General features: G+C 45.9%; 3 protein-coding genes across 5 annotated transcripts in view; all 3 read left to right on the top strand.

Annotated features, from left to right (window-relative positions):
* Positions 1-14,778, top strand: part of LOC110159938 (WD repeat-containing protein 7) — a 29,347-nt gene extending 14,569 nt beyond the window's left edge. For all 3 annotated transcript variants that reach the window (XM_055153890.1, XM_055153889.1, XM_020924535.2), the window contains 11 exons: positions 6,463-6,581; positions 7,392-7,515; positions 7,637-7,750; positions 8,403-8,624; positions 8,792-8,978; positions 9,938-10,055; positions 10,145-10,294; positions 10,614-10,696; positions 10,889-10,988; positions 12,136-12,240; positions 13,245-14,778. In XM_055153890.1, the coding sequence (XP_055009865.1) occupies positions 6,463-6,581; positions 7,392-7,515; positions 7,637-7,750; positions 8,403-8,624; positions 8,792-8,978; positions 9,938-10,055; positions 10,145-10,294; positions 10,614-10,696; positions 10,889-10,988; positions 12,136-12,240; positions 13,245-13,448 (1,526 nt within the window). In that variant the 3' untranslated portion in view covers positions 13,449-14,778. The remainder of the gene's footprint in view (positions 1-6,462; positions 6,582-7,391; positions 7,516-7,636; positions 7,751-8,402; positions 8,625-8,791; positions 8,979-9,937; positions 10,056-10,144; positions 10,295-10,613; positions 10,697-10,888; positions 10,989-12,135; positions 12,241-13,244) is intronic.
* A 1,203-nt stretch (positions 14,779-15,981) lies between these two features.
* On the top strand, positions 15,982-22,405 carry st8sia3 (ST8 alpha-N-acetyl-neuraminide alpha-2,8-sialyltransferase 3). The gene is made up of 5 exons (XM_020924533.2): positions 15,982-16,017; positions 17,428-17,668; positions 20,250-20,369; positions 20,668-21,225; positions 21,971-22,405. The coding sequence occupies exons 2-5, from the start codon at positions 17,502-17,504 to the stop codon at positions 22,251-22,253; spliced, it is 1,128 nt and encodes a 375-aa protein (XP_020780192.1). The 5' UTR covers positions 15,982-16,017; positions 17,428-17,501; the 3' UTR covers positions 22,254-22,405.
* Positions 22,406-27,143: 4,738 nt separating this feature from the next.
* LOC110159928 (one cut domain family member 2-like) overlaps positions 27,144-27,941 on the top strand; it is a 4,111-nt gene continuing 3,313 nt past the window's right edge. The window contains exon 1 of the mRNA XM_020924525.1: positions 27,144-27,941. This exon is cut by the window's right edge and continues 61 nt beyond it. Within this exon, the coding sequence (XP_020780184.1) occupies positions 27,144-27,941 (798 nt within the window).

Raw genomic sequence — 27,941 nt, 5'->3', positions numbered from 1 at the left:
TGCCTCTCCTGTTTTCACCTCCTTTGTGCCTGTGACTGCTCCTCCTCCTCTCCTCCTACTCTTCTGTTCCTCCTCTTTCCCTCCTCTGCTCCTCCTCTGCTCCTCCTCTGTTCCTCCTGTGTTCCTCCTCTGTTCCTCCTGTGCTCTGCCTCCTCTGTTCCTTGTCTTCTCCTCCTCTGCTCTCCCTCTGTGCTCCTCTACTCCTCCTCTGCTCGTGCTCTGTGCTGTCTGTGTGCTGTCAGTATGCAGCTCCACAGTCCCACCCACTTTCAAATCTGCTCTGGTTCCAGAAGTAAACTTTCCTTTCATTTTCCCCACAGACTTTCCAAAGATCAAGGCACTATGGGGCTACTCGGCTATATGGTCACCAATATCCATAACGCGGTTGTTTTCACGCCCAGAAAGCACATTTAAACCACCAAGTTTCAGAAACAGCTTTGAAATAAAATGATAGGTCTTGCGGTCATAGTTGTGGTCTTTGTTACCACAGAGCTGATCAGCCTTGAGCTTTCAAATGTTTGGATACAATATTATTATTATTTTATTATTCTGATGATGTCTGAGAATAAAAACAGGTCCTCTCTTACAAAGTTAAATCAAAGAGCGATCTGTTCTGAGGGCATTTATTTGAAACGTCTTTTGTTGCTGTTTTTTTCAGTGTAAATGAAAATTTTTAATTCAGTGTTATTTTGTATGTATACATTTATAATGCCTATTTATGTGAACAAAATGCATTCAATTATATGATACCCTTTGAAATTTTGGGGCCATGCTCACTTTTTTCAGAAGCTTTAATTTATAAGCATGTTTTAGAGACCATAATGTCATAAAAAATACAGGTAGGAAGCTGAACATTTGTATTATTGTAGATTTTTGGTCATACATTCTGAATCTGTTGTCAAATATTGATTAGATTTATTAAGGGGCGCCCTCCTTAATAAAGATAATCAATATTTGACTGTGGGCCCCCAAAATCTCACATTTGGTTGCCGCTCAATTTACTCCAAGCAGATATTTACAAACTAACAGTTGTACCTGAATATTTGAGAGAATGACCATTTCTGACAACAATCTCACACTTTTCTGAACTTTCATGTGGATGGTGTAGAGTCCCAAATACAATCACAGACCAGACGATCTTTTTGGCCCCTTCTTTGGAGCCTCGGTTCCCCATGTGGCACAGTTAGATGTTGATCAAATTTTTACCAGAGAAACTCTGGCATATTCTGATTAGTTTAAAGTAATAAAAACATCTACTATTAACTTCCTTCATTTCAATCTGAATTTTTGAAAATGAGCTTTCAAGGGTAATTTTTGGTGGAATTTAGGTACTTTTCCACCTGCAGAAAGGTTCAGTTACCTTTAATGGACTTAAACACTATTTGCTTGTTATAAGGGAAGACAATTGGAGATTATTTGTGGTACATTGGAAAAGTGTCATTAATCCTTTGAGAAAATTCAACTATTAACTCTGTACAAAATTATGAAAAAAAGGTTTGTTTGCATTATTTATTCTATTTTTATTTGAGGAAGTTAATTTGTTATCTCACAAAGAAACAGCTTTTCATGATGTATAAGTAAAGCAACAAAAGTTAAGATAGTATTCATGGAAACTGATCAAAGGAAAATTACATTTGGAAAATGCATTGCCTGTTAAATCACAAAGTCTCTGATTCTATAACCATGTCTTTCAGTATCACCGTGTGTATTATTTTTGCACCAAAATATTACAAGAAGGCAGTAACATTAACAAGGAAAAATTTGATACTGAGACAAAAGTTACCAAAATACAGTAATCTGGTCTGTTATTTGTTCAACTGCTACATATTACATTTTAAAAATTCACTGTGAAAAACAACCTCAGTGGAAAATACCAACATACTGGACATGTACACACTACATGTAGATCATGTGTATTGGGATCTTGCACACTAAGTGTTCCTAATTACTAATGAACTTCAGAAGTCATGTTTGGATTCTGTCATAATCTGCAGTGTCAAGGCGATAATTTTGTGCTCTTCTTTTCTGAACTTCTGGTACTTTAATACAACAGATTCTGTGCTGAAATGGAACCCAACATGGTTCTGCTGATGTTCAGGAGGACACATGACGGTTCTGTCGTCTCCATTCATGAACCTCACATAGACATCACCATGTTCATCTGAACACTCTGAAATATTCCCAATTAACCCCCTGATGTCAGAAATACATGTACGTACTGACCTGCTGGTACAGAGACAAATCTGCACAATCTCATTTTGTATTTCAGAAACTGACACTTCAGTTCATAAATGATCTTGAGATATTCTCCTCTTTTCTAATTTACCATTTGACACCGGAATGAAACTGTGGTGTGATCTAGAACCATTCAGTATTTGTCTTGCTGTAGCTCTTCTAGTTTGGAAGTAAGTTCATGGTTTGTAATGTCTTCAGAGCTTGTTAAGAAAAACTTTACATTCTATATGTTTTGTGAAACCCACTCAAACATCTGGGGTCAGTTAATATTTGATTGCTGTCAGTTGTCTGAAGACTGCTCCTTGTAGCAGAGCGTTTTACTGTGCCACCAAAACCATCACAAATAATGTACCACAAATATGGTGGGAGATTTTGGGGACCCACAGCGCCCTCCTTAATAAAGATACTCAGTATTTGACAGAATCAACAGAATCAGCAGATTCAGAATCTGTGACCAAGAATCTACAATTATACAAATGTTCAGCTTGCTAGCTCTGGTTGAAGTTCTGGTCTCTCAAACATGTTTATAAATTAAGGCTTCAGAAAAAGTTAGCATGGCCCCAAAATTTCAACAGACCATAACTCAGAAACGACTCAAGGGATTGAGCTAAAATGTGAGATTCTTTCATTTGGGTATTTTAGAAGTTTATAGATTTTATTTTTTTTCAGCTATATCTGAGATGGCTCATAGGGAAGGGCGGTTCATTTCATACAGAGCATTTTTTATTCAAAATTCATCTTGTCAAAGTAGTGTCCGAACTTTTTGTCAACTCCATCAGACATTTTGAAAAACCTCATTAAATCAGGTAGTAATATAATTATTTACATCTCGGAGGGCCTCATTTGTTACTTTTACTGTACTGAACACAGCACTTCCACATATTTACACTGATCATATTTACACTTTTGGATATTTAAGACCAACACAGTTGGAAACTCCATCAGTCCATTCGGATCCATTTATTTAAACAATGCTGGAGTGAGCCTTTAGTGAGGTCAGCCTGGCAGCTCCAACAAACTAGCTGCAGTGTACATCTGTGTTTTATACCTTTGATTTCATGTCTGACAGAGCTGATCAGTCGCTACTGAGTTGACAAATGTACCTGGCAAATGTAGCTGACAAACCTACAAACTAAGAAAAGAATAACACATTTAATTCCCAATTTTCTTAACTAAAGTCATAAGTTGTATAGATATATAGACTTATAAATGATGTAAAATATGTAAAATCACTGCTCTCAGAATAAAAACTCCTGGAGGGGCAGAAGAGAGGGAGAAGGGGATATAGAAACACTGTGGGAACAAAGGAGAGGCAGAGAGGATGAAGGGGAGGTGCAGACTCAGAGACGGGGGCGAGGGAGGAGGAGAGTGGTCTTTCCTCTGCTATAGTGAGTTCAGAGGTTGAAAGTGGAATAATTGTTAGTGTTGTGGACTCTGGTCAGTGTTAAACCTGTGGCATCTGTTTTCATCTGGATTTAAACATATTTGTTCTGTTTTCAGCAGAGTTCACACATTTTGTTTGTTGTCAGCTCCGTCAGATCCATGCTTTTGGAGAGTGTTTTTGTCATTTTGGAAAGTAACTTGAATTTGGCTATTCAGTTTACACATGTGGTTTAAAGTAGTGGAGGACAGTGAAATCTACAGCCTGATTTGGGTTGATCATTTACAAAAAATTTTTTTTTATAATATTAATTGAAAAATATTTCTTTGAAATTGAAATATTATGAAACCCAAAAATTTATAAAAGTATAAAATTACAATTTAAGATATACTTTAATTGGACACAATGGGAAGTACCCTTTTTACAGCATAGATTACAAGTTACAATTTTAGCTGGATTGTAATGGAAACATTTTTTGTGTCTTTGTGTGTCTGACATAGTTGATAATCCTTGAACTGCATCAGGAAATATTACTTTTTTTTGTTTTTTTAAACATGGTTTTGTTCATCTGTTCCTTTGCATTTCTGTAGAGCTTTTAAAATAATTTTCAAAGCCTGTTTTGTCCCAACTCCAGAATCACAGATTTATACATGTATTTATTTGGAAAGTTGATGGGAAATTTTTATTTAAAATCTATTTCTGGAACCAGGGGGTGGGCGGTCACTGTTGAACTCCACAGAACAATGTGAGTGTGTTAACAAAAACAAAACAAAAAACTGTTTACCTGTTTAAGTTAAATTTACTTAAAATATTTTCAGAAAGCATAAACATAAACATAATAAAATTAGTATCAATACCATTTAACATAACAACAGTCAAATATCCCCCTTCAAAGTCTGAATTCCGCTCCCATCCTTGTACTTTTGGCTGTAGATCTTCTCATTAAAGAAAACAAGAATTTTCTAACCCTTACAAGTCAGGCCTCTCAAACAAGTTCCTTACCAAATGTGCTTTTTATGTAGGTCTATGTCCTATTGTGTTACTTTTGTCTCATTAATATTCATAAATGCACAGAGGGTGATCTACAAATAGTCATTGGTTTGTACATGTGTTTTAACACAAATGCAAATTTAGGATTTGTAACTTGTATTTTGGTCTTTACAAACAGATGTGTACTTGTAAATATATATTTTTGCATTTGCAAAATAATAATTGTAAAACTGAAAATTCAGTTTGTAAAATGTGATTCGCATTTGTGGATCACCAATTGCACAAATTCACAGATTTCCTAATGACATATTTTTGAGAGATTCTTTTTTACGTCAGTTGAATTTGTGAATTTATGTATTTGGTAATCCAGGAATTTTACAGACTGAATTTTCAGTTTTACATATGTAATTTTTTTTTCCCTTTTTTTGTAAATGAAAAAAAAAAGATATATTTAGAAATACACATCTATTTGCTAATACATTTGTGGATATCAAAGCCCATGTACAAACCAATGACTGTAGATGACTGTAGATCACCCTCTGAGCATTTATGATTATTAATGAGACAAAAGTAACCCCATTATGTCCCAGCCTGTGCCTGCTCCCTGTCCGTGTGGTCCACTCTGCTCCAGCACAGCTCTCCCTCGCTCTGATCCCTGCCTCTGCTCTGCACTGTGCATGTGTCTGCTCCCAGCACCAACAACCAACCTGTACTCCTCCAGCTTGTGCAGTTGTTGTGTTAGCAGGGCCTCACTCTCTGCAGTAGGCTCTGGCTCTTAACGTGTGTTAATGTGGCCTCACTGCAGTAGGCTCTTGTGTGTGTGTGTGTTAATGTGGACTCACTGCAGTAGGCTCTTGTATATGTGTGTGTTAATGTGGTCTCACTGCAGTAGGCTCATGTATATGTGTGTGTTAGTGTGGTCTCAGTGCAGTAGGCTCTTGTGTGTGTGTGTGTTAATGTGGACTCACTGCAGTAGGCTCTTGTATATGTGTGTGTTAATGTGGCCTCACTGCAGTAGGCTCATGTATATGTGTGTGTTAGTGTGGTCTCAGTGCAGTAGGCTCTTGTGTGTGTGTGTGTGTGTGTTAATGTGGTCTCACTGCAGTAGGCTCATGTATATGTGTGTGTTAGTGTGGTCTCAGTGCAGTAGGCTCTTGTGTGTGTGTGTGTGTGTGTTAATGTGGTCTCACTGCAGTAGGCTCATGTATATGTGTGTGTTACTGTGGTCTCAGTGCAGTAGGTTCTTGTGTGTGTGTGTTAATGTGGTCTCAGTGCAGTAGGCTCGTGTGTGTGTGTGTGTGTGTGTTAGTGTGGTCTCAATGCAGTAGGCTCGTGTGTGTGTGTGTGTGTGTGTGTTAGTGTGGTCTCAGTGCAGTAGGCTCTTGTGTGTGTGTGTGTTACTGTGGTCTCAGTGCAGTAGGCTCTTGTGTGTATATGTGTGTGTTAGTGTGGTCTCAGTGCAGTAGGCTCGTGTGTGTGTGTGTGTGTGTGTGTGTGTGTGTTAGTGTGGTCTCAGTGCAGTAGGCTCTTGTGTGTGTGTGTGTGTTAGTGTGGTCTCAGTGCAGTAGGCTCTTGTGTGTGTGTGTGTGTGTTAGTGTGGTCTCAGTGCAGTAGGCTCTTGTGTGTGTGTGTGTGTTAGTGTGGTCTCAGTGCAGTAGGCTCGTGTGTGTGTGTGTTACTGTGGTCTCAGTGCAGTAGGCTCGTGTGTGTGTGTGTGTGTTAGTGTGGTCTCAGTGCAGTAGGCTCTTGTGTGTGTGTGTTACTGTGGTCTCAGTGCAGTAGGCTCGTGTGTGTGTGTGTGTGTGTGTGTTATCTGTGTTGGAAGGCCATAGCTTGACCCTGTGCTTGTGTTGAAGGCTGGAGCCAGCTCGCTGCCATGCACTGTGTGATGCTCCCTGACCTACTGGGGCTGGACAAGTACCGGCCTCCTCTGCTGGAGATGCTGGCCCGGCGCTGGCAGGACCGCTGCCTCGAGGTGACTACTATTAAGTTATCCTTGTCTTATTTTATCATTAAAGGCCCCATACTTTGCTACTTTCTGATCTATGTTATAATGTTGTTGCCTGGAATTGTGTTTTGTTTCATTCACACATGTTTAACACACAAGAGTTCTTCTCTCAGACTGAAAACACTCTGTTGTGATGTCATGTGGTGATACAGGAAGTGCTCCACTATGGTTTAAACTCCATACATCTTTACCACTGGAGCTGCTCATTTCTGCTGAACTAAAAGATAAAAGGCATCTGTTAACTTGAAAACTACCACCTCATGACATCCCAAGGTGGAACAGCATTTGGAGCTTTGGAGATGTTGACATACTAATAATAAAGTATTACTCAAGCATTTGTGAATGAAACAAAACACAACCCCAGACATATTTTTGAGGCTGTAACATTAAAACATGGCTTAAAGCTCACAAGAGTCAATTTTGGACAATATAGGACCTTTAATCAAGTTTCAAAACTCAAAGCTCTGATTAGTATTAAAACAAATTCATCAAATGTGCTGAAAACCATAATAAAAAACAGAATATGGGTACTTATTAAGAATGTCCTCTAACAGCATCACTTTCACTTTGTCTGGGTCAAACTGAGTAAAGAAATATCACAAAACAATAAGAACTAACATGTTGATCTAAATGTCATGTGTTAAGAATGAATTCCCACAGACTCCCCACAGAAGTGTAACAGCTCCTCTTTAAACATGACAGTGAACATTTTAGTATGTATGTATAGTGATATTACATCTTCTTGCAACAGTCTGTGCTGAATGTGCTGTGCTGTAGGTACGTGAGGCGGCTCAGGCTCTGCTCCTGGCCGAGCTCAGGAGGATCGGGGTGTCCGGTCGGAAGGACACCATCGACATGTGGGCTCCGTACCTGCCTCAGTATGTGGACGCGGTCAGCTCACGTAAGTCTGACCAGTCTGTCCGTTCCCAGGGCTCCCATGGGCTCTGATGGTCCCCTTTCCTCCTGTCCTAGTCCAGAGCATAGTAGTCATTATGGGCTGATTTCTGTTTTTGTTTTTCCAGCTGGAGCCACCACAGAGCAGCCAGCACCTGCCCCTCCCCCTCCAGAGGCTCAACCAATAGAGAGCAAGCTCCCAGAGGAGGAGATGGATGTTGCAGATGATGATATCACTGCAGGTAGGACTGACCCAGGTCTGGTGCAGGAGTCACTGGACCCCATTCGCATCAGTGTGCAGCATCTGAACCAGTAGAGCACTACACACTGGTCAAAACATCAAAAAACATCAAAAGTTACAAATGTAACCATGGTTCTATGAAGCTGTACTGATGCCAGAGTGCAGTGCTGAAAGCACTGAATGATTCTCTACGCACACACAAAGAGAACATTCTGTTTTTGGTGGTTAGTAGGGATGAAGTAAAGCAGTATTGTCTAGTCCCCCTTTGCCTGTAGTTTATGATGAATATTGGATGAGGAAAGTTACATTTACACATTACAAGCCTGTGGACAACCAGTGACTCCTGTGCTTTGGTGGAGGTGATTTGTTTAGTTTAATGCTTCAAGATTGATTAAATGCTATCAAATTGACACTGAAAACTGAATGGTTACTTTGTAAAAGCTGTGAACCTTGTAGTTTAGACCTCTCCAAACATGTTGTGAAATTGAGGAGGGTCTCGGATTAGATTAACTGCTCATATTTTAGTCTTCTCTCAAATAAACGTGTTTTTAAATGTGCATTTCTTTAATAAATGGCCTTAACTCTATTCTGTGAAAATGTGCCCTGTATCTCCCTTCAGCATTATGAATGCATTAAATAGTCCCCTCTTTCAGGCTGTCTGTCCAACCTCCCTCCAAACGCCAAGAAGATCTGTAATTCTTATGAGGAGCGGCGTAAACAGGCCACGGCCATCGTCCTGCTGGGGGTCATTGGGGCCGAGTTTGGGGCCGAGATTGAGCCTTCAAAAGGGGCCCGTGCACGGACAGGGGGCCAGGCTCCAGAGGGCTTTGGCCTGACCAGCGGAGGCTCCAACTACTCCCTGGCCCGCCACACATGTGAGTATGCCCTCTGTTCATGCTAATTACCATTAGCACTTTGTGTGCTTTGGCAGTTCATATTCATACTATTAATAAACTCTCAGCAAAACTGCTTTTGTGGAGTGTACCCTGTTGTCTCTTGGGTTCTTTGGTTCTCCCTGATCCCTGACTGCTCCGTGCTCCAGGTAAAGCCCTGACCTTCCTCCTGCTGCAGCCACCCAGCCCCAAGCTGCCGGCCCACAGTACCATCCGCCGTACGGCCATCGACCTGATCGGGAGGGGCTTCACCGTGTGGGAGCCCTACATGGACGTGTCCGCCGTGCTGCTGGGCCTGCTGGAGCTGTGTGCTGATGCCGAGAAGCAGCTCGCCAAGTCAGTGCCACACCTGCCACACCTGCCACACCTGCCACACCTGCCACACCTGCCACACCTGCCACACCTGCCACACTTGCCACACTTGCCACACTTGCCACACTTGCCACACTTGCCACTCCTGCCCCTCCTGACCCTCCTGCCACACTTGCCACTCCTGCCCCTCCTGCCCCTCCTGCCCCTCCTGCCACACCTGCCACACTTGCCACACTTGCTCCCAGTGTCACAATTGTCCATCTACTCCAGCCTCTGTACTTAGCACTTGTTTGGATTGGCATTTGCCGTTTTGTCACTCACACACACCAGGGCACACCAGCAGCTTTCAGGCTTTGGCACAGAACATTCACAATAGGTGTTGAGTTGATTGAGTTTAGATTTTCACAATTTCATGATTCATGATTTTAAGGGAGTTGCAATTTAAATTTTGTCCAGTGTGTCATGTTTATAATATGTCCGTAACAGTGGCATGTGCCACTAACACAAATGTATTTGTCCTAGCAGTAGGGATGTAACAATATCCAAATCTCTCAATGCAATATTTTCACAAGATGCATCTCACGATACAATGTTTATTGCGATATTTTGTGGAGACTAACCAAAACCAAAATATGCTACATTTTCCTTTTTAAAATGCCTTGAAAACCTTTTGGTACTCTTATAATACAAATAATTAAGAAGTGCTTAATTTGTTTGTTCATGTTCGGCACTGAATCAGCAAAGGATCATGGTCTTTTAGTTATTGCTGCATCATAACATCTATTTAAGCAAAGACACTTCAATATAATAGATTCAATATATTGTGAAACACAAAGATGATATTTTGAGACTTCTGGCGATACGATATCACGATATTTTGGTTATTGTTACATCCCTACATAGCAAGTGACAGAAGGCGTGGTTGTGGTCTGGTCTGTGGTCTGTGGACACTGGACTCTTTCTAACCTCCTGTGTGTCCTCAGTGTGACAGTGGGTCTCCCTCTGAACCCTCCGGCTGACTCGGCCCGCTCTGCTCGCCACGCCCTGTCGCTCATCGCCACAGCCCGCCCCCCCGCCTTCATCACCACCATCGCTCGAGAGGTACTCCACCACACTGACCCACCTCACCACACAGCACCAGCAGCCAAAGAACAGTGGAAAACTTGTAACTGTCAAATTGTTTGTGGTAGGTGCATCGATTCAACGCGGCTCAGGCTAACTCCCAGTCTCAGCAGAACGTGCACACCAGCACTCTAGCCAGGGCCAAGACTGAGATCCTCCGAGTGCTGGACATCCTGATTGAGAAGATGCCTGCAGATGTGGTGGACTTACTCGTGGAGGTCAGATATCCCAATCTATCCACACTGAACATAGAATTGCAGCCCATGTGTGTGATCAGGTGTATGCTCCCTTGTCACAGTTATGCTCCTTGAACCTTCTTTGCAGATGTCACTGGCCTCTCTGATTCAGAATCCACAATGAAATCATATAACCAGATCCTTTGTGAGACCACATATAGGCCCAGCATTTATGTCTGCTAATACTACAAATAAGATATTAACTTTTTTCTCAAAACCATAAAATAATGCTGATTCATAAATCTGGTCCTCCACAGACACTCTGTTTGTGCTATCCTTAAAGCTGTACTGTGCTCCTCAGGTTATGGACATCATCATGTACTGTATCGAGGGCTCTCTGGTCAAGAAGAAGGGTCTGCAGGAGTGTTTCCCTGCCATCTGCAGGTTAGTACTTCTGCTCTGCTCTCCTATTCCTCTCTCTCCTCGTCTTCTCTCCTCATCTGTCCTTTTCTCCTCGTTTCTCCTTCTCTCCTCTCCTCTCTCTGCTCTCCTCTTCTCCTATGCTCCACTGTCTTCCTCTTCTGCCCCTTCCCTCTTCTTCCTTCATACGTAGAAACATGTTGTGTTGTGCTGCAGGTTCTACATGGTGGGTTACTGCGATCGCAGTCACCGTATCGCTGTGGGCGCTCGCCAGGGTTCTGTGGCGCTCTACGATGTCCGCACGGGCAAATGTCAGGTATACACGCTGTAGTGAGGCCAACTGGGAGCATCTGCTATTCTGGGGTTTGGGAGGGTCAGCACTCCTCTGATCACCCACATGTCCAGGTGTACAGAGGTGCAGGTGTAGCTTTCTAAATGAGTCCTCATTTGGGTGATTCTTCAGTGGATGTGAGGCAGATTGTAACAAAACATTTCATATGTTATATCCGTAGCATCCTAATTATGAGTGTATAAGCATGGTGCTTTAGTTTGAGTGACACACTAAACAACAACTTGCATGCTAACTGGGCACCAGTGTCACTTCCTCGTTCATAGCTTATAAAATCATAGTTACATATGTAACTATGGATCTATTCAACTTGTGATTCACAACATCAACATTGCCAATGATTTTGCACCTTTGCACCCTCAGTTATATTTGATTTGATGATGGATCAGACTTGGGATATGTTTGTGTGGTGGGCTTCACAGCTGTTGCCATGGGAGACATATTACTGTGGGTTATTTTGTCACAGTCCAGGTGTGAGTGGACCCTAACACAATCTCTGCCCCCACACTGCAGCTGCTCTGGAGTGTTTTATGCTCCCTGGAGATGCTGCTCATAAGCCGCTCCAGCACAGACCTGTTTGTAACATAACTCCTTTCATTTTGAGAATATCATACACATGCTTTTATGTTATCTACACCTAAAGAGAAATCATATTAAGAATGCTGCTGCGATGGGCTGTACTGAAAGACAACATCATAGACGCCAAGGTTGTATTTTTTTGAACTTTCTCTCAAGTGGCACTTCTGCTTCATCAAAGAGGTGTTTTTAGTTTCATGTTAATAAACTTGACAATCACCATATACAGTCAGTGGTAATGACAGAATTATAAGCAATCAGATCTAAATCAGGATTTGTAAATCACAAAGGCTTCAGTTATTGAAGTACCATCATTTCCTTCATAAACAACTACATTTTGTGTCTTATTCTCAGTTTGTTCATATTTCACTTTTTTGTATTCTGGACAAGTTTAAAATCTGAACAGAAAAGGAACCGAATCCTTTTAAAACATCAGTCACAATTCCATTCGTAGTTGGGAGCTTGGTCGCTTGTTGCTCTCTGAAAACCCTACATGCGTGTGAATGTGTGTTTGATGTGCACTCTGGTCTGTGCTCAGAACATCCACGGACACAAGGGGCCCATCACAGCAGTGTCCTTCGCTCCAGATGGACGCTACCTGGCAACCTACTCCAACGCCGACAGCCACATCTCCTTCTGGCAGGTACGGACTCACTGTTACACACCTCACTGCTCTCTGTCCTTACGGAGTACACACAAGAGGTCCTGTGAGCCCTCATGCAATATGCTCGGGGCCCCTCTATAATGCTGTTGTGATTGAACATAGATCTGAACATTTATGAAATTACATCAAAGTGCATTATGTTCCCTCAATCTATATTATTTATATAACCAACTTATGGGTACCGTGTGGTGCTTCATGTGTAAAACATACATATGGAAAGTACTTTTTACTTTTCAGTCCTTTTCTCAAATGTACTAGAGATGGAAGTACTCTGAGGTAGTGAAGTAAAAGTACTACATTGTAAAAATGAATTTTAATTACTGTATTTTCCGGGCTATTAGGTGCTCTGGATTATAAGACGCACTGTCATTAAATGGTCTATTTTCGAACTTTTTTCACAAATAAACCACACCAAACTTTAAAGGAAACCTAACAGTGTGATGGGTGAGTGGTTTTGTTTGTTTGTTCGTTCACAGTGACTCTGGGCTTTGTTCAGTTGTGGCGTGTAGGGAGGGTGCTGTCTGGGACCAACGGATTGTCGGCGTGTTCGCAGTGACTCAGTTGTTCAGTCGTGTCTAGAAGTGACACATTGCACTCGCTTTTTCGGTTCGTTCCTCCGTTCCGTTCCTCGTCGGCGTGGAGTGATGAGTGTGTCTGTGGGTGTGTTTTGCTGTGTGGTCGCTGTCTGTCGTGTGTGTTTGTGTGTTCTGCGGGTGGTGCGGCTTTGTAGTTTACTGAAGTCATGCTGGGACACCTGAGTGGATTCGTGTATAGGGCGCTCTGGATTGCGGGGCGCGGCCGTTTTTTGATGGGGTTAGAGGCTTAAGAGCGCGTCTAATATCCTGGAAAATACGGTAAGTATAGACACGCTAGATGCTTTAGGTGAGGGCCTGATAGTCATAAGAGACATTGCTTTTACATTGGAGTAATCTTCTGTGTGTGATTTGACTTTAATGTGTGTATTCTTGTTTGTCCTTCTGCAGATGAACACCAGCCTGCTGGGCAGCATTGGCATGTTGAACTCGGCTCCTCAGCTGCGCTGCATAAAGACATATCAGGTGCCTCCAGTGCAACCCGCCTCCCCTGGCTCCCAGAACCACCTCAAACTGGCACGCCTCATCTGGACCTCCAACCGCAACGTCATCCTCATGGCTCACGATGGCAAAGAGCACCGCTTCATGGTCTAACTCTCCTGCTGCACTCTACTACCCCACCACATGGTCTAACTCCCCTGCAGCAGTCTACTACCCCCCCCAAACACACACACACACTTGTCCACCACCGTTATCTTCCCTACCCACCGTCGTGGTGTGCTTTACACATGTGGAGACAGACTGATAATACACATTATATCTGGTTTATTCATTCATTCAAAAATTCTTCCTGTGTTGTGCTAAATACTTTTTGGGGGATTTGAACATATCAGTGTGGTTTCCTCATCAACAAATGTACAGACAGTGACACAGTCTGAAAAAGGCTTGAGAAATCCTTTAGGATCTGAGGTGGGTGTCATGTGGTTTTCAGTGACAGTATGTGGGACCTGCTCCGGTTCATTTGGTGGGACACACTTAGTGTTTATGATATATGGGACACATTATTCCTCCATCCACAAGCACACGCCTGAATCAAGTGGAACTCACCTGACACATGTTCAATGTATCCCCAGTTGTGTGTTGTTGTGCTCCAGACCTTCACTCAGCCTCTCATGGTAACACATACAGAAGCTGTTATCAACAAATGAAAATAGTGTCCACAAGTCTCCTGCTTGTCTCCATGGAGATGTTTTAGCTCTGCCTGGAATGTTTTTCAGTATGGCATTAACGTGTCTATCTTACATTCATTCAGCTGCTGGCTTTCTACTACTATGAAGCTTGGAGTCACCTGTATCTATGGTGGTGAGTTTAATGCTATACTGTGGAACATTTCTAAGCAAATACATCTACATGGCAACAAGCTGGTAGCCTATACCCTAAGGTTTCATACTACAGCTTTAATCTATTGAAGGCCTAACCCTCACTCAGGAGGGGGGCTCCTGTGTACAGTATTTATTAGTCATGTCCACTGGCCGCAGCATGTGTGTTCTGTGGATAATGATTATTTTTGTTTTTATTTTCCTTATTTATTTAAATGTGCTGAAACATTCCCACAGGACCCCTCCTGGCTTTAGATTTCTGAATAACTACTTGAACTGTCCAAATGTCAGCTAGATAACAGAGGACCTATTTTAATTTAAGAGGAATATACAAAAAGTTACATACTGTACTTTTAACACAAGTCAAAAATATGTCAGAGAGTCTACATAAATCTGAACTTCTTAAAAGGAGTTCTCTCTTCATGTTTTAGTGCAGTGCTCTTCTGTGGTGTATATTTGCAGATGTAAAGTTCTATTTTAGTGCAAACAAGAGATTCTGTTTGTGACCCTCTGCATGGTTGTAAATTAGCCGCATTTTATGTGTACAGTAAACGCATCGTGGTGTGTTCAATGTGTTCAGTAATAAACTTAATTGTGCTGTGGAAGTCTTTTGTTTCTGTTCTGGTCCAGTGTTTCTCAAATTGGTGTGCAGCTGTTGCAATTCATTTTAATAATAATAATAATAATAATAATAATAATAATAATAATAATAATAATAATAAATCTTTATTTATAAAGCCCTTTCAGAAACGTGTTTTACTTTAGTCGTATTTGTTTGTTACTTCGTCCATACTCAGTCAGGTGTATGTGCTGCTTGTCAGTAAGCAAATCTTTTCTTAGATCCATTTGATGTGCTTTATGCTTTTATATGAATGCATTTGTTTTCTACAGATGGTTATTCCAGATGGTCAGAGTCACCCCAGTGTGATGTGAGTGAATAATGTACCACACTGGTCCTAAGTTATTGTTGTGTAGGTCCATAAGCGAGCCTGCCCATCTGTGCCAGCAGCCCTCCGTCCACTATCAATACACACACCACTTTCATAGAGTGTGGGTGAAGTGCCTTGCCTAAGGACACAACAGTAGTTTTGCCACTGTCTGTGGCACCTGGTATTCCCAGAGGTCTCTCATCCAAGTCCAAACTAGGCCCAGCCCTGTTTCTTTTCTGAGATGCTTATGGCTCTTGACATATTCATATTTAAAGGTGCACTACGTAACTTCTGATGGAGCTCCTGCACTGTTTTTGTCTCCATGGAGATGTTACGTTTGCTGGTAATTTTCCACAGGGCGGCATTAAAGTTATGCATCTTTTTCGTGCGTGTGGCCATAGAGCTGACCTGTAACTGTAACTGGTTGCGTCACCCTCTCAGGTTTCCATAAAAATAGAGAAATAATGCCATACTATGGAACATTCTAAGCGAAGAAATGATTTTCCACCAGAGAAGATGCAAAGTGCACCATTATTTCGGGCTTTGGTCGTGGTCCAGCTGCAGAGCCCGCATCAGTGCGCTGGTCCCGGTGCGCTCCTGCTTCTCCCCCGCACAGCAGAGCCATGGAGCTATGATATGATTGGATTATTCTTCCATGAGCAGCACCAGAGGACAGTGCGCAGGGCCGGATCACTCCGCGGCCCCTGACCGGAAGTGGCGGTTCACGACCTCCACAGACTCCGCCTCGCGCTGTAACGGGTGGTCTCCCGTTCCTGCGCCGGAAATAACACTCAGTGCAGGAGTACCGGGGAGAAGAGAGCACCGGGGAGCACGGAGCCGAGCAGAGAGCGCGCAGAGGCCAACACCGCTCCGCCGCAGCTTCGTCGCAGCTCCGCGTCTGTCTGCGCTCCAGCCGTGAGTTCGCCCGCCCGCCGCCTCCGCATCACCTGCTCCATCTCCATCACACAGGCTCCCTCCGCCTCTCATCCGCCTCTCCTCCGCATCCCTCTTCCCCCGTGTCCGCAGCATCCACCCTCCGCTGTCTCACGCCTGTCCCCCGCCTGTCCCCGCTCTGCCCTGCGCGGCCCGGGGACAGCGTGCAGATGCTGAGCAGGCTGTCGGAGCGCGGGGGAAAACAGAAACAGCAGATTGATGTGAGCGAGTTTTCACAATCTGGACTCCATTTCCCAGCGTCCTCTCGTGCGTGATGACGTACTGGTGTTTGTCTCATGCCTAAATGTATGACAGAGTGTAAAATGAGAAGGAGCTGGAAGAGGGACAGACCCGGGCGAGTCAGGCCTGTAGGACATAGAGGGGCTGCAGCTCAGAGGTGTCACTCCCTCTGGGATTGACCTGCCAGAAGCACAGCCCCTCAGCCCCTCTTCTCCATTAATATTTCAGACAGTAGCTCAATCCCATCTCCGTCACAGTGAATACTGTCTTTGTGTCCTTGGGCAAGACACTGTAGGCCTACTTGAAGGTGAGAAAGTGTCATCTAAAATGTGACCTGAACCATGTGAAGTTAACTTAATAGAGATAGACAGATATATCTGGCAGATATTTGGACTTTTATACACACAAAGATTTATTTCAACTCTCTTAAAGGTTTGTGGTAAGGGTAGAACTGTGGGTGAGTTTGTAGTAAATTTTAATTACATAATTTTAAGGAAATAATCAAAATGGGCTCTATATATTGACCCAAAACTATCTGAGCTTATTGGCCATTGGTTGCTCTGGATTTGAAACAATCTGCATCGATCATGAAAAATTATATCAGCTGTTCTCTAGAACTAAACACTAAATCACTTTTTTGTTATTAAACTACATTATCTGTCATTTTAATAGCATTCATTTGCAAACTCTGTCAATTTGCAGCTTTTGGGTCAAGAACACCTAAAAGTGTGTGTTGCCTTCAGTGGCCACTGCAACTTCAAGTACTTTGTGATGTCACAAAAACTGCCCTGATTACAGCCAAGTGTTTCTGATTACAAACAAACAAGCAGGCTCAGAGTTTGAAGTGTGGATACCTGTTACACCAATTACACTGCTCCTTACACCACCAGACCCCGCCCCCTCGTTTAGTCCTCCAGGTACTGCCCAGTTTAACAGTTCTGTCTGAAATGTGTTTATGGGCGGAGTTTAGAAGTTTAGTCCCACTTTACTCACATTTCACGTGTCACTTGTGTTTGTCTCTTTCATATATTTTTCTCACGACTGTTGACAAAGATTAAATCTCTTCGTTCCCACTGTCCTATGAACATACCAGTGACACCTTCCACATTTGCAGTGTTGCATACATTATGTGAACTGACTCTTCTCCATCAGGCTCCGGTTCTGGATGGCCCCTGTGCAGGCCCCTGGCAGCAGCAGAGTGCCTGGGGGCCTGAGCAGGACGAGGGATGGTGAGGCTGGTCAGTGCCCTGGGGCTGGTCATGTTCAGCGTGGCTCTGCTCATCCTGTCACTCATCAGCTATGTGTCCATCAAGAAGGACCTTCTACAGGGAGGGGGCCCTCGATACGGCCAAGGAGGGGGGCCCCGCATGTACATGCTGCACGCAGGTTTCCGGTGAGTCACGTCACCCACCACCACATGAGACAAATACAGACAGAGAAGGGAGAGAGTCATATGAGTAAAGACAGGGTCATAGACAGCTGAGGAGGTCAAGGGTCTACATACAGGTGACATCTGCAGAGGGAGAGACTGAGGAGGATCATGGTTCTACTGCTGCGATGGAGATGGGTCTGAGAGCGTAATGGGGCAGATATGTGCTGATGCCAGTGGATAAATAAACCTGCATAAGAGAAACTTAAATAAATGTGTGGACATGTGCAGGTTTCCTCCTGGAGAAAAGCCTTGAATCATGATAAATATACATAAAGTATATAAATATACTCTTCTGTAACATACGGCCCAGTGTCCTGCAGCTGTAGTGCACAATAAAGACGTCCTCTACACATCGGCCTGTGCCACTGTGATGCTACTGTCTGAAGATTACTCTGCTATTACTACTGTGAAATCTACACAAAATCTCACACACTGCAACAAAACAGTGTGAGGACAGAGTAGAACTAGACACTTACAGAGATCTTTTGCTTCCATGTGCTCTCCTCCAGTCCCTGAGCTCTGGGCTGAGGCCCCTAGGCCCTGTGCTCCTCGCTGTGGGCCCTGTGCTCTGGGCTGAGGCCCCTGGAACCTGGGCTCTGGGCTGTGGATCCTGAGCTCTGGGCTGAGGCTTCTGAGCTCTGGACTGTTGCCCCCGGGGCCCTGGGCTCTGGGCTGTGGCCCCTGGGCTCTGTACTGTGTCACTGTCAGAGGATGTTGTTTGTTTTGCAGTGAGCGGGCCCCTCACAAGCCCGACCACAGGTGAACACACACACACTGTTACACACACATACACATAACTGTAGATTGGAGCTGCGCCAGCCCCTCCTGACCAGGAGGAGGCGTCGTAATGTAATGTAATGTAATGCTAAGGGCCCCACTGGCCCCAACACTGGGGGCGGCAGCAGGACACTCTCCAGGTGAAGTGTGACATTATCTGTCATCTCTTCCGGTGTGTAGACAAAGTTTAACACCAAAAGTGACCTTTGCCCTGCCCACATGTGTGAAACGATTTAACATGGCACAGGTACAGTGGTAGGCACTCACCCCCCACTGAGTCCTGAGGAGAGGTGAGGGGGTGTCCTGTGGAGGGGCAGGGAAGAGGGCGTGTCCTGTGGAGGGGCAGGGGAGGGGGCGTGTCCTGTGGAGGGGCAGGGGAGGGGTTGTGTCCTGTAGAGGGGACATGTCCTGTGGAGGAGGCGTGTCCTGTGGTGGGGGTGTGTCCTGTGGACGGGGCGTGTCCTGTGGAGGGGCAGGGGAGGGGGCGTGTCCTGTGGAGAGGCAGGGGAGGGGGCGTGTCCTGTGGAGAGGCAGGGGAGGGGGCGTGTCCTGTGGAGGGGCAGGGGAGGGGGCGTGTCCTGTGGAGGGGCAGGGGAGGGGGCATGTCCTGTGGAGGGGCAGGGAAGAGGGCGTGTCCTGTGGAGGGGCAGGGAAGAGGGCGTGTCTTGTGGAGGGGCAGGGCAGGGGGCGTGTCCTGTGGAGGGGCAGGGGAGGGGGTGTGTCCTGTAGAGGAGATGTGTCCTGTGGAGGAGGCGTGTCCTGTGTGGGGGGATGTCCTGTGGCGGAGCGTGTCCTGTGGAGGGGCAGGGGGGGGCGTGTCCTGTGGGGGAGGGGGCGTGTCCTGTGGGGAGGGGGCGTGTCCTGTGGAGGGGCAGGGAAGGGGGCGTGTCCTGTGGAGGAGGCGTGTCCTGTGGTGGGGGCGTGTCCTGTAGAGGGGGCGTGTCCTGTGGAGGGGCAGGGGAGGGGGCGTGTCCTGTGGTGGGGGCGTGTCCTGTGGAGGGGGCATGTCCTGTGGTGGGGGCGTGTCCTGTAGAGGGGGCATGTCCTGTGGTGGGGCGTGTCCTGTAGAGGGGGCGTGTCCTGTGGAGCTGTGTCCTGCTGTGAGGCCCTCTCTGTTCGGCTGCTCCAGCTCAGATCTTGACACTCTGGCATGTCTCAAATCTGTTTTGTATGTGCACTTCCTAAGAGCCCAAAGCAAACATCAGGATGCAGTGGACAGATGCGTCACTATGAGAGCTTTTGACATTTGTTTACAGAGAAGATAAGCCTCTGGAGATGTATCATCTCATCCAGCAGGAACTCGAGACTGAAGTGGTCTTCAGTCTCAGGTCCTTTTGGAAAAGTGGATCTGAACAGAGTCTGATCTTCTTTTGGTGGCCTCACGGTGGACCAAGGACACCGTAGACCTGTTCCACTGACATCACTGATAAGCTCTGCTGCATCTGCAGGCACATGTTTGACCACAGCCTGTGAGGTTTGAACTTCTCCACATACTTTGAGCAGTCATGTGGAGACTTGGGTGCATTGTGCTGCAGAGGAGGTTCATGTGGAGAAGAAGGTCCACAATCAGGATTCTCACATGCTAAGAACTATGCTAATAACAGTGCTGCTGTTCATTTGAATCTGCTGCTCTGGACTCTTTGATTTCACTTTGGTAGAGAGAGCTTTGATGCACTGGTGCTGCAGCATGACGGAGTTTTAAAGCAAAGGTCAGGTTCACTCTGATGACTGTCACCTGCTGTTTAACACAGTGTTGTGTGTGTAGTTCTCAGCTGGCTTTGAAGTACCTGGATCCTGCCTTTGTGCCTGTGGGCAGTGCACTGACTGAAGACCTGCTCAACTCGTCCAAGTGGAGGTTCAACCACAGCGCCTTTGTGCAGCAGAGGTAAGCTCTTTCAGATGAGGAGCTGGAGGAGGACTGCTGCTGCTGCACACACCCCTGTCTCAAGAGACTCATCTTCTGTTTTATCATTTTATGTATTCCTTTCATGTTCCTTTCATGTTCTTGTGTGTTCCTCTCATGTTCCTCTGGTGTTCCTGTCTGTTCTGTCTACTACTGTGTGTTCCACTGATGTTCTTTTCACGTTCTTCTGATGTCCTTCACATGTTCCTCCCATGGTCCTGTGTGTTCTGCTAATATTCTGGTCTTTTAATGTTCCCATGATGTTCTTTTAATATTCCAGGGAGGAGATGGCTCACTACATCGACGTGCCACAGAACTTCAGCCTGATTCGCAGCGCTGTGCGTGTGGGCCAGCTCATGCACTATGACTACTCCAGCCACAAGTACGTGTACTCCATCGGGGAGAACTTCCACTCTCTGCTGCCTGAGGCATCGCCCATCCTGCACAGACACTACAAGCGCTGTGCTGTGGTGGGCAACAGTGGCATCCTCACGGGCTCCAAATGCGGTGCGCAGATCGACAGCTTTGACTTTGTTTTCCGCTGCAACTTCGCACCCACCGAGGTCTTCAAGAAGGACGTAGGCAGGAGAACCAACATGACCACGTTCAACCCCAGCATCCTGGAGAAGTACTACAACAACCTGCTGACCGTGCAGGACCGAAACAACTTCTTCCTGAGTCTGAAGAGGCTGGATGGTGCCATCTTGTGGATCCCTGCGTTCTTTTTCCACACATCGGCCACGGTCACGCGTACTCTCGTGGACTTCTTTGTGGAACACAGGGGGAAGCTCAAGGTGCAGCTGGCCTGGCCTGGGAACATCATGCAGTACATCAACAAGTAAGACACCATTTAAAGGGCATTATGACACTTTTCTGATGGAGGCTCTGCCACCTCTTTATCTCCACAGTGATGTGAGTGCTTTTCCTCGATTGTTACATAGTACGGCATTAAACATATCTATCTCCATGGAGACAAAGAAGTAACTCCACCGGGCCAGGTTACATGTCAGATCTGTGGGGGAATGAGCCGGTCAACAGTCAAAAATATGTGTGTCAGCAGCAGCTCAGTTTACCCACTGATCTGAAAGTCAGTGGTTTGAATCTCACCCTCAACATAAAAAAAAAAAAAAAAAAAAAAAACATCATTGGTTGAGCGTCAGATCCACTGACCCACAGGTTGGTGGTGTGATTCCAGCTTCCACAAATTAACACTGTTGTTGTGCCCTTGGGCAAGACACTTAACCCACCTCACCCCCAGTGTGTGTGCTGAGCACACTGGTGTGTGATGTGTGTATGAGTGGTTCTTTGTTGTAAAGCGTTCTGAGCCTTGAAGGTGGAAAAGTGCTGTATAAAAATGTGATCATTTACCTTTTACCAAGGTCGCACTAAAATGTAAATGCCATACTGTGGAACATTCCAGACAAAGCTCTAACATGTGTTTGGGTACCAGCAGGTGGCCCTCTAGCAGAAAGGTGAGGCTTAGCTCAAACCTGTGACTGTGATTGAGCATTTCAGTGACATGGCTCTAATGTCCCCACACTCTGTGCAAACGTGTGTGTGTGTGTGTGTGTGTGTGTGTGCAGTTACTGGAAGACCAAGCAGCTGTCCCCTAAACGCCTGAGTACAGGCATCCTCATGTACACGCTGGCGTCTTCGGTGTGCGAGCAGATCCACCTGTACGGCTTCTGGCCCTTCGGCTGGGACCCCAACACGGGCAAAGAGCTGCCCTACCACTACTACGACAAGAAGGGCACCAAGTTCACCACCAAGTGGCAGGAATCACACCAGCTGCCCGCCGAGTTCAAACTGCTCTACAGGATGCACACGGACGGACTGCTCAAGCTCAGCCTGTCCCACTGCGCCTGAGACACACCTGTCCCTGTCCCACTGCGCCTGAGACACACCTGTCCCTGTCCCACTGCGCCTGAGACACCTGTCCCTGTCCCACTGCGCCTGAGACACACCTGTCCCACTGCGCCTGAGACACACCTGTCCCACTGCGCCTGAGACACACCTGTCCCTGTCCCTCTGCGCCTGAGACACACCTGTCCCTGTCCCACTGCGCCTGAGACACACCTGTCCCTGTCCCACTGCGCCTGAGACACACCTGTCCCACTGCGCCTGAGACACACCTGTCCCTGTCCCACTGTGCCTGAGACACACCTGTCCCTGTCCCACTGCGCCTGAGACACACCTGTCCCTGTCCCACTGCGCCTGAGACACACCTGTCCTGTCCCACTGCGCCTGAGACACACCTGTCCCACTGCGCCTGAGACACTCCTGTCCCACTGCGCCCTAGAGGCCCCTGTCCACCATTGTCCCTGACTCCCAAAACTGTCCCCCTGCTAAACCAACCCCAAAGTCTGCTTGTACCAATGTGCACAAGAACCAGTGACCTCTGACCCCCACCCCTTTAAAGAAAACAAAGGTCTTCTGTAAACAGAACGCTCTGGATCCTTCTGTTCCCGGCCTCTCAGGTGGACTTCTGCTTAGAACCTCACAGAACAAAGCTCATGGACTTTCTTCAGAATGTGTTTGTAAAATGAACTGTGTTCAAGAATGTAACCTTGACCTGAATGTTTCCAGAACACACACTTCTACACACACTTCTACACACACTTCTACACACACTTCTACACACACACACACGTCTACACACACACTTCTACACACACACACACTTCTACACACACACTTCTACACCCACACTTCTACACACACACTTCTACACACACGTCAACACTATCTAGAACACAACCAGTGCTTCTGACCCCACACACACCCCCCCTTTCTCTCCTCTCTCTTTTTCTCTCCCTCTCTCTCTCTCTCTTTCTCTCTCTCTCTCCTCTTCCTCTCTCATCCCTCGCTCTCTCTTGCTTTCTCTCTCATTCCTCCCTGTCTTTCTCCTCCCTTTCTCCTCTCCCGCTTTCTCTCTCCCTCTCTTTTTCTCTCCCTCTCTTTCTCTCTCTCTCTCTCCTCTCAGTCGCCTCTCTCCTTCTCACTCCCTCTCCCCCTCTCTTTCTCTCTTTCTCCTCCTCTCTTCTCTCCCTCTCCCCCCCTCTCTCTCCTCCCTGTCTCTCTTCCTTCTCCCCTTTTTTCTCTCTCCTCCCTCTCTCGTCTCTCCCTCTCTTTCTCTCTCTCTCTCTCTCTCCACTTTCTCTCTCTCTCCTCCCTTGCTCTCTCTTGCTTTCTCTCTCATTCCTCCCTGTCTTTCTCCTCTCTCTCTCTTTCTCTCTCCCTCACCCTCTTCTCTGCCATCAGTTGTCTTCTGTCAGTCTCTCCTCTCTCTATCCTGCCTCCTCTCTTTCTCCTACCTCCTCCCTCATCTCTCTCTCACTCGCTCTGGTTCCTTCTCATCTTCACACTCCTGTTTGTCTCTGATCTCTCCCCTCTTGCTCTCTCTCTCTCCCTCTCTCTTTCTGTCTCTCCTTCTCTCTTAAGCTCATTGGCTGCTCTGGTCACATGACTCAGTTCCCATCATGCCGTTTACCTCTGTCACATGATCTGTTTCCACTCTTTTATTCAGATCATGCTTTTTTCTGGACATTAAAACATATCAAATGACCCAAATGTGGCTGCATCTTTCAAATGAAAAGTTTCACAACAGTTTTTAAGTTCAGGTCAGAGGTGACGTTTACTTGAAGTACCACTGGAGTTACTTTTGAATCAAACTCTACTTCTCAGAGTAGTTGTACAGAGACATTGTGCTTCTCCTACTCCACTGATATAATAAGTCGTAGTCCAGGTAAAGTAGTGTTTTCCGTCAGAATAATTGTAACAGTTTGTTTTTCAGCTTAGATCATTTCATCAGGTTTCCTGAGCAACAGAGTCAAAATCCTAAAAGTCCGAGTTGAGGAAATATGTTCACTTCTCACCTGTCTGAGGTTTGTGTGTGGGGCTCTTTTTCCCTTTACTCCAATCAAAATGAAACTTAACACAATGGAAGTTCCCATCAAAAGTATATTTTTTTAGTTTTACAAGTTTCTTTGAAAATAAATGTTCATATGCAAATGTGCTATACAATAATCAAATACAGCCCACCCAAAATATCACCGCATAGGTGGAATATTTTTACTCTTAAAACAATAAAACCTGTCACAGTGAACGCATACATGAAACATTTTTGTTTTATACGTTTCTTGGGGAAAAAATCTATTTTAAATATGCAAATGAGCCCAAGTGACTTATGACCAAGAAGCCATAAAATCACAAGTAGAAAAAACTTTGTCCATGCAGTAAATTCATCTGTGCATAAACACCAAACATTTGAAGTCACCTGCCGTGACCTCATGCTTTAGACGCTGATGAGACCATCTCCAACCCCAAGCATTGTGTGCTTAGCTGTTTTTTACACATTCTTACACAAAGCTGTCAGCGTTAGCAAACAGTGCACATTTTGTTGGTCAGAGTTCACTTGTAATATTTTTCTGTTTATTGAATCTGCCATTGATATTGAAAATGGAACTTTTCTGTGAGAAATTAACTCAGAACTCATCTCCAGTGGAACCTGAGGCTCTCCCTCCAACAACAGCTGCAAAGGCTTCAGGTCTTTCACCAAATGATGGAATGCAAATGCAGAACTGAACGCATGGACCCAAAAGTCTGTAAGTGGCATGTTTTGGATGAGAGATTTATCGATCAGCCTGCAGCACCACCGCTAATACTAGATGTAGTTTGTTGTAGTTGCAAGAAAGACTGCGTCACAAAGAAGTGCACATGCACAGACATGGACTCTCTTGTACTGACATTTGCAGAGAATGCCATGCACAAACTCACAGTCGCCTGATTTATCAGATGAATATGAAGAACTAAGCAAAGAACAAACCAGGAACTGATATAGGAGGCGCCAGAACCAAGAGCCACAGAGAGAGGGTCGAGGATCCAGGCTTGATCAAAATAAAATTCAAATAAATAAAAATTAAAAAACACTCAAAAAAAAAAAAACTAACAAAAAAAACTTGTTGAGGTGGAGAGACTTGTGTACCTCTGTGACCCTGAAGACTACACCAGCAGGTTTATACCTGTGTGGTTATACTGATGTATTTCTCATATGAATGGTGTTTCTGTTTATGCAAATTAGGACAGATTCAGGAAGAGTGGAGCTCATGTAACATATTTAAATTATGTTCAAAAGAAACTTGTAATACAAAAACGTTACTTCTGGGTGTATTTTGGGCATATTTGATTATTGTATGGCTCATTTACATATTCAAATTCATAAAAAAAAAAGTTGTAATACAAAAATGTGCCTTTTCATGGGTACTTTGATTGTGTAAAGTTTCATTTGGACAGTTTTGTTGCCATATTGACACATACTGTGTCTCAGATTGATGAGAATTGAGTGCATTTCCTCAATTAGGATTTCTTGGGACTTTCAGTGTGTTGCTCTGGACACCTTATAGAAATGATCAGGACTTAACAGCAAACTCTTACAATTAATTCTATTTTTGGCTCCAAAATGAGTTACTTTGCCTGGACTACAGAGTAAAAGTCGTGCTTCCTCTTCCTTCTGTGAGTGACTCTGAAGTGACAGAAGTTTTATGTGACACATGAAATGATTTGAATATTTGTGTTTCTTGCAGCTCCTTCAGATCTGATTTACTTTCTCTCATTTTTGTGTCTGTCTTTGAAAACAGCAGATTTCTTAGACAACTGCTTTATACTTCTACTTGAGTAATATTTCTGAAGTATTTTGACTTGAGTACACTCTTGGCTCTGTACCCTCGGTCATGGTGTTTTCAGCTCAGTGACCTTCTGGAGAACATGGACGCCACAGGATTCAGTCTGTTCTGGCCGACGTACAGGAGCTGACCATCTGCTCCTCTGCTCCTCTGCTCCTTTGACCCTCTGCTCCTCTGCTCCTTTGACCCTCTGCTCCTCTGACCATCTGACCCTCTGCTCCTCTGACCCTCTGCTCCTCTGTTCCTCTGTTACATGGCTCTAGGTAACAGTTAAAGTACAATACCAGAGGAAGTGCACGACTGATTTTCCAGGTACAAGCTGAGAAATGTAGGCTTTGTCCATACTTATAATACTTCTGCCTATGACTACCTACTAGTACTCCTACTACTACTCCTATTACTCCTATTACTACTATTACTACTACTACTACCCCTGTTACTACTCCTACTACTACTATTAGTAGCTAGTGTGATTCCGCGGCACAATAGACACAGAGCCTCGTGTGAGACGCAGGCGCGACTTTCAGCACCACGGACAGCGCCACGGAGCTCCTCCACCTCAGCGAGTCTCAAGAAGCACAGTGACACACTTCTGGTTCAAAAGGTGAACTTTTAGAGTGTCCTCACTGAAGCAGAGACACTTGGTCGTTAAAGTGACCCCACGCGTTCATACGTACGCGGCAGACTCGCGGCAGACTCGCGGCAGACTCGGACACAGGACGTGCCGTTGGTTACGCACTGACATAATGGCTTTGGTTTCAGATGGAGCTCCGTGCGCTCCTGGGCATTCAGAGAGCGCGAGAGGCTGAGGGCAAACCCCGCCCCTGCCCCATCCGCCGCATCTCATTGACTCCGTCTGGCTGCGCGGCTCTCCGGCCCGTCAGAGCACGGGGCTTCGCGGGGGGAGAGGACCTGAGCACCGCGAGAGAATGCAGGGGCCTCACGGAGCCGGGGAGCCACATCTGGATGGTACACGGATTTAAACCCACGGATGGACTGAGGGCCGCGGATGAAGACCGCGTACACGAGCGCATATCGATGCACGAACGCGGAGGTGGACGTTATGGACGCGACAATGGACGGCGGCGTGGCTCTGGAAGAACAACAGGGGCGCAGCGTGCTGGGCTCGCGCTCTCTCATGTCGGGCATGAGCGCGCTGCTGGATGCGGACTGTCGCCACGATCTGCCGCTGCATCACGCCATGGGCGCGTGCGATGCGCCAACGATGAGCTGCTCGTACACCACGCTGACGCCTCTGACGCCGTTGCCGCCTATCAGCCACGTTACCGACAAGTTCCAGCGGCACATCCCCGTGAGCGGTAGCTTCACGCTCATGCGCGATGAACGCGCGCTCCCCGCGGTCAGCAGCCTGTACGGGTTTAAAGAGCACGCGGACGTGCTCGGAAATGGACTCGCGCTGCCGCATACGCCTCAACCGCTCCACACGTATGGCCACGCGTCGCATGTTGTGCACGCGGCACACGACAAAATGTTGGGGTTTGACGCCAACGAGGTGCCGCGCGCGGAAGCGCGTGTGCGAGGCTTTACGCACGCGGAGGCCATGATGTCACACTTGAATGAAGCGCAAACGACTCCAGGTCCCACTCACCACGCGCTCCTGGCACCCAACACGCACGCGCCCCTGGCTCCCCGTGAGCGGCCCCAGTCCTCAGGGCACGCGCAAGGCGCGCCCCTGGAGGAGATAAACACCAGGGAGGTCGCGCAGCGCGTGACCGCGGAGTTGAAGAGGTACAGCATCCCCCAGGCCATTTTCGCCCAGCGCGTGCTCTGCCGCTCCCAGGGCACGCTCTCGGACCTGCTGCGCAACCCCAAGCCCTGGTCCAAGCTCAAGTCCGGCCGAGAGACCTTCCGC

This window comes from Boleophthalmus pectinirostris, unplaced genomic scaffold (genome assembly GCF_026225935.1).
Source record: "Boleophthalmus pectinirostris isolate CB_2022bp ecotype Guang Dong unplaced genomic scaffold, ASM2622593v1 HiC_scaffold_18, whole genome shotgun sequence".
NCBI classification, from domain to species: Eukaryota; Metazoa; Chordata; class Actinopteri; order Gobiiformes; family Gobiidae; genus Boleophthalmus; species Boleophthalmus pectinirostris.
Note: the sequence above shows the minus strand (reverse complement) of the source record. Positions and strands in the feature narration are given on the sequence as shown.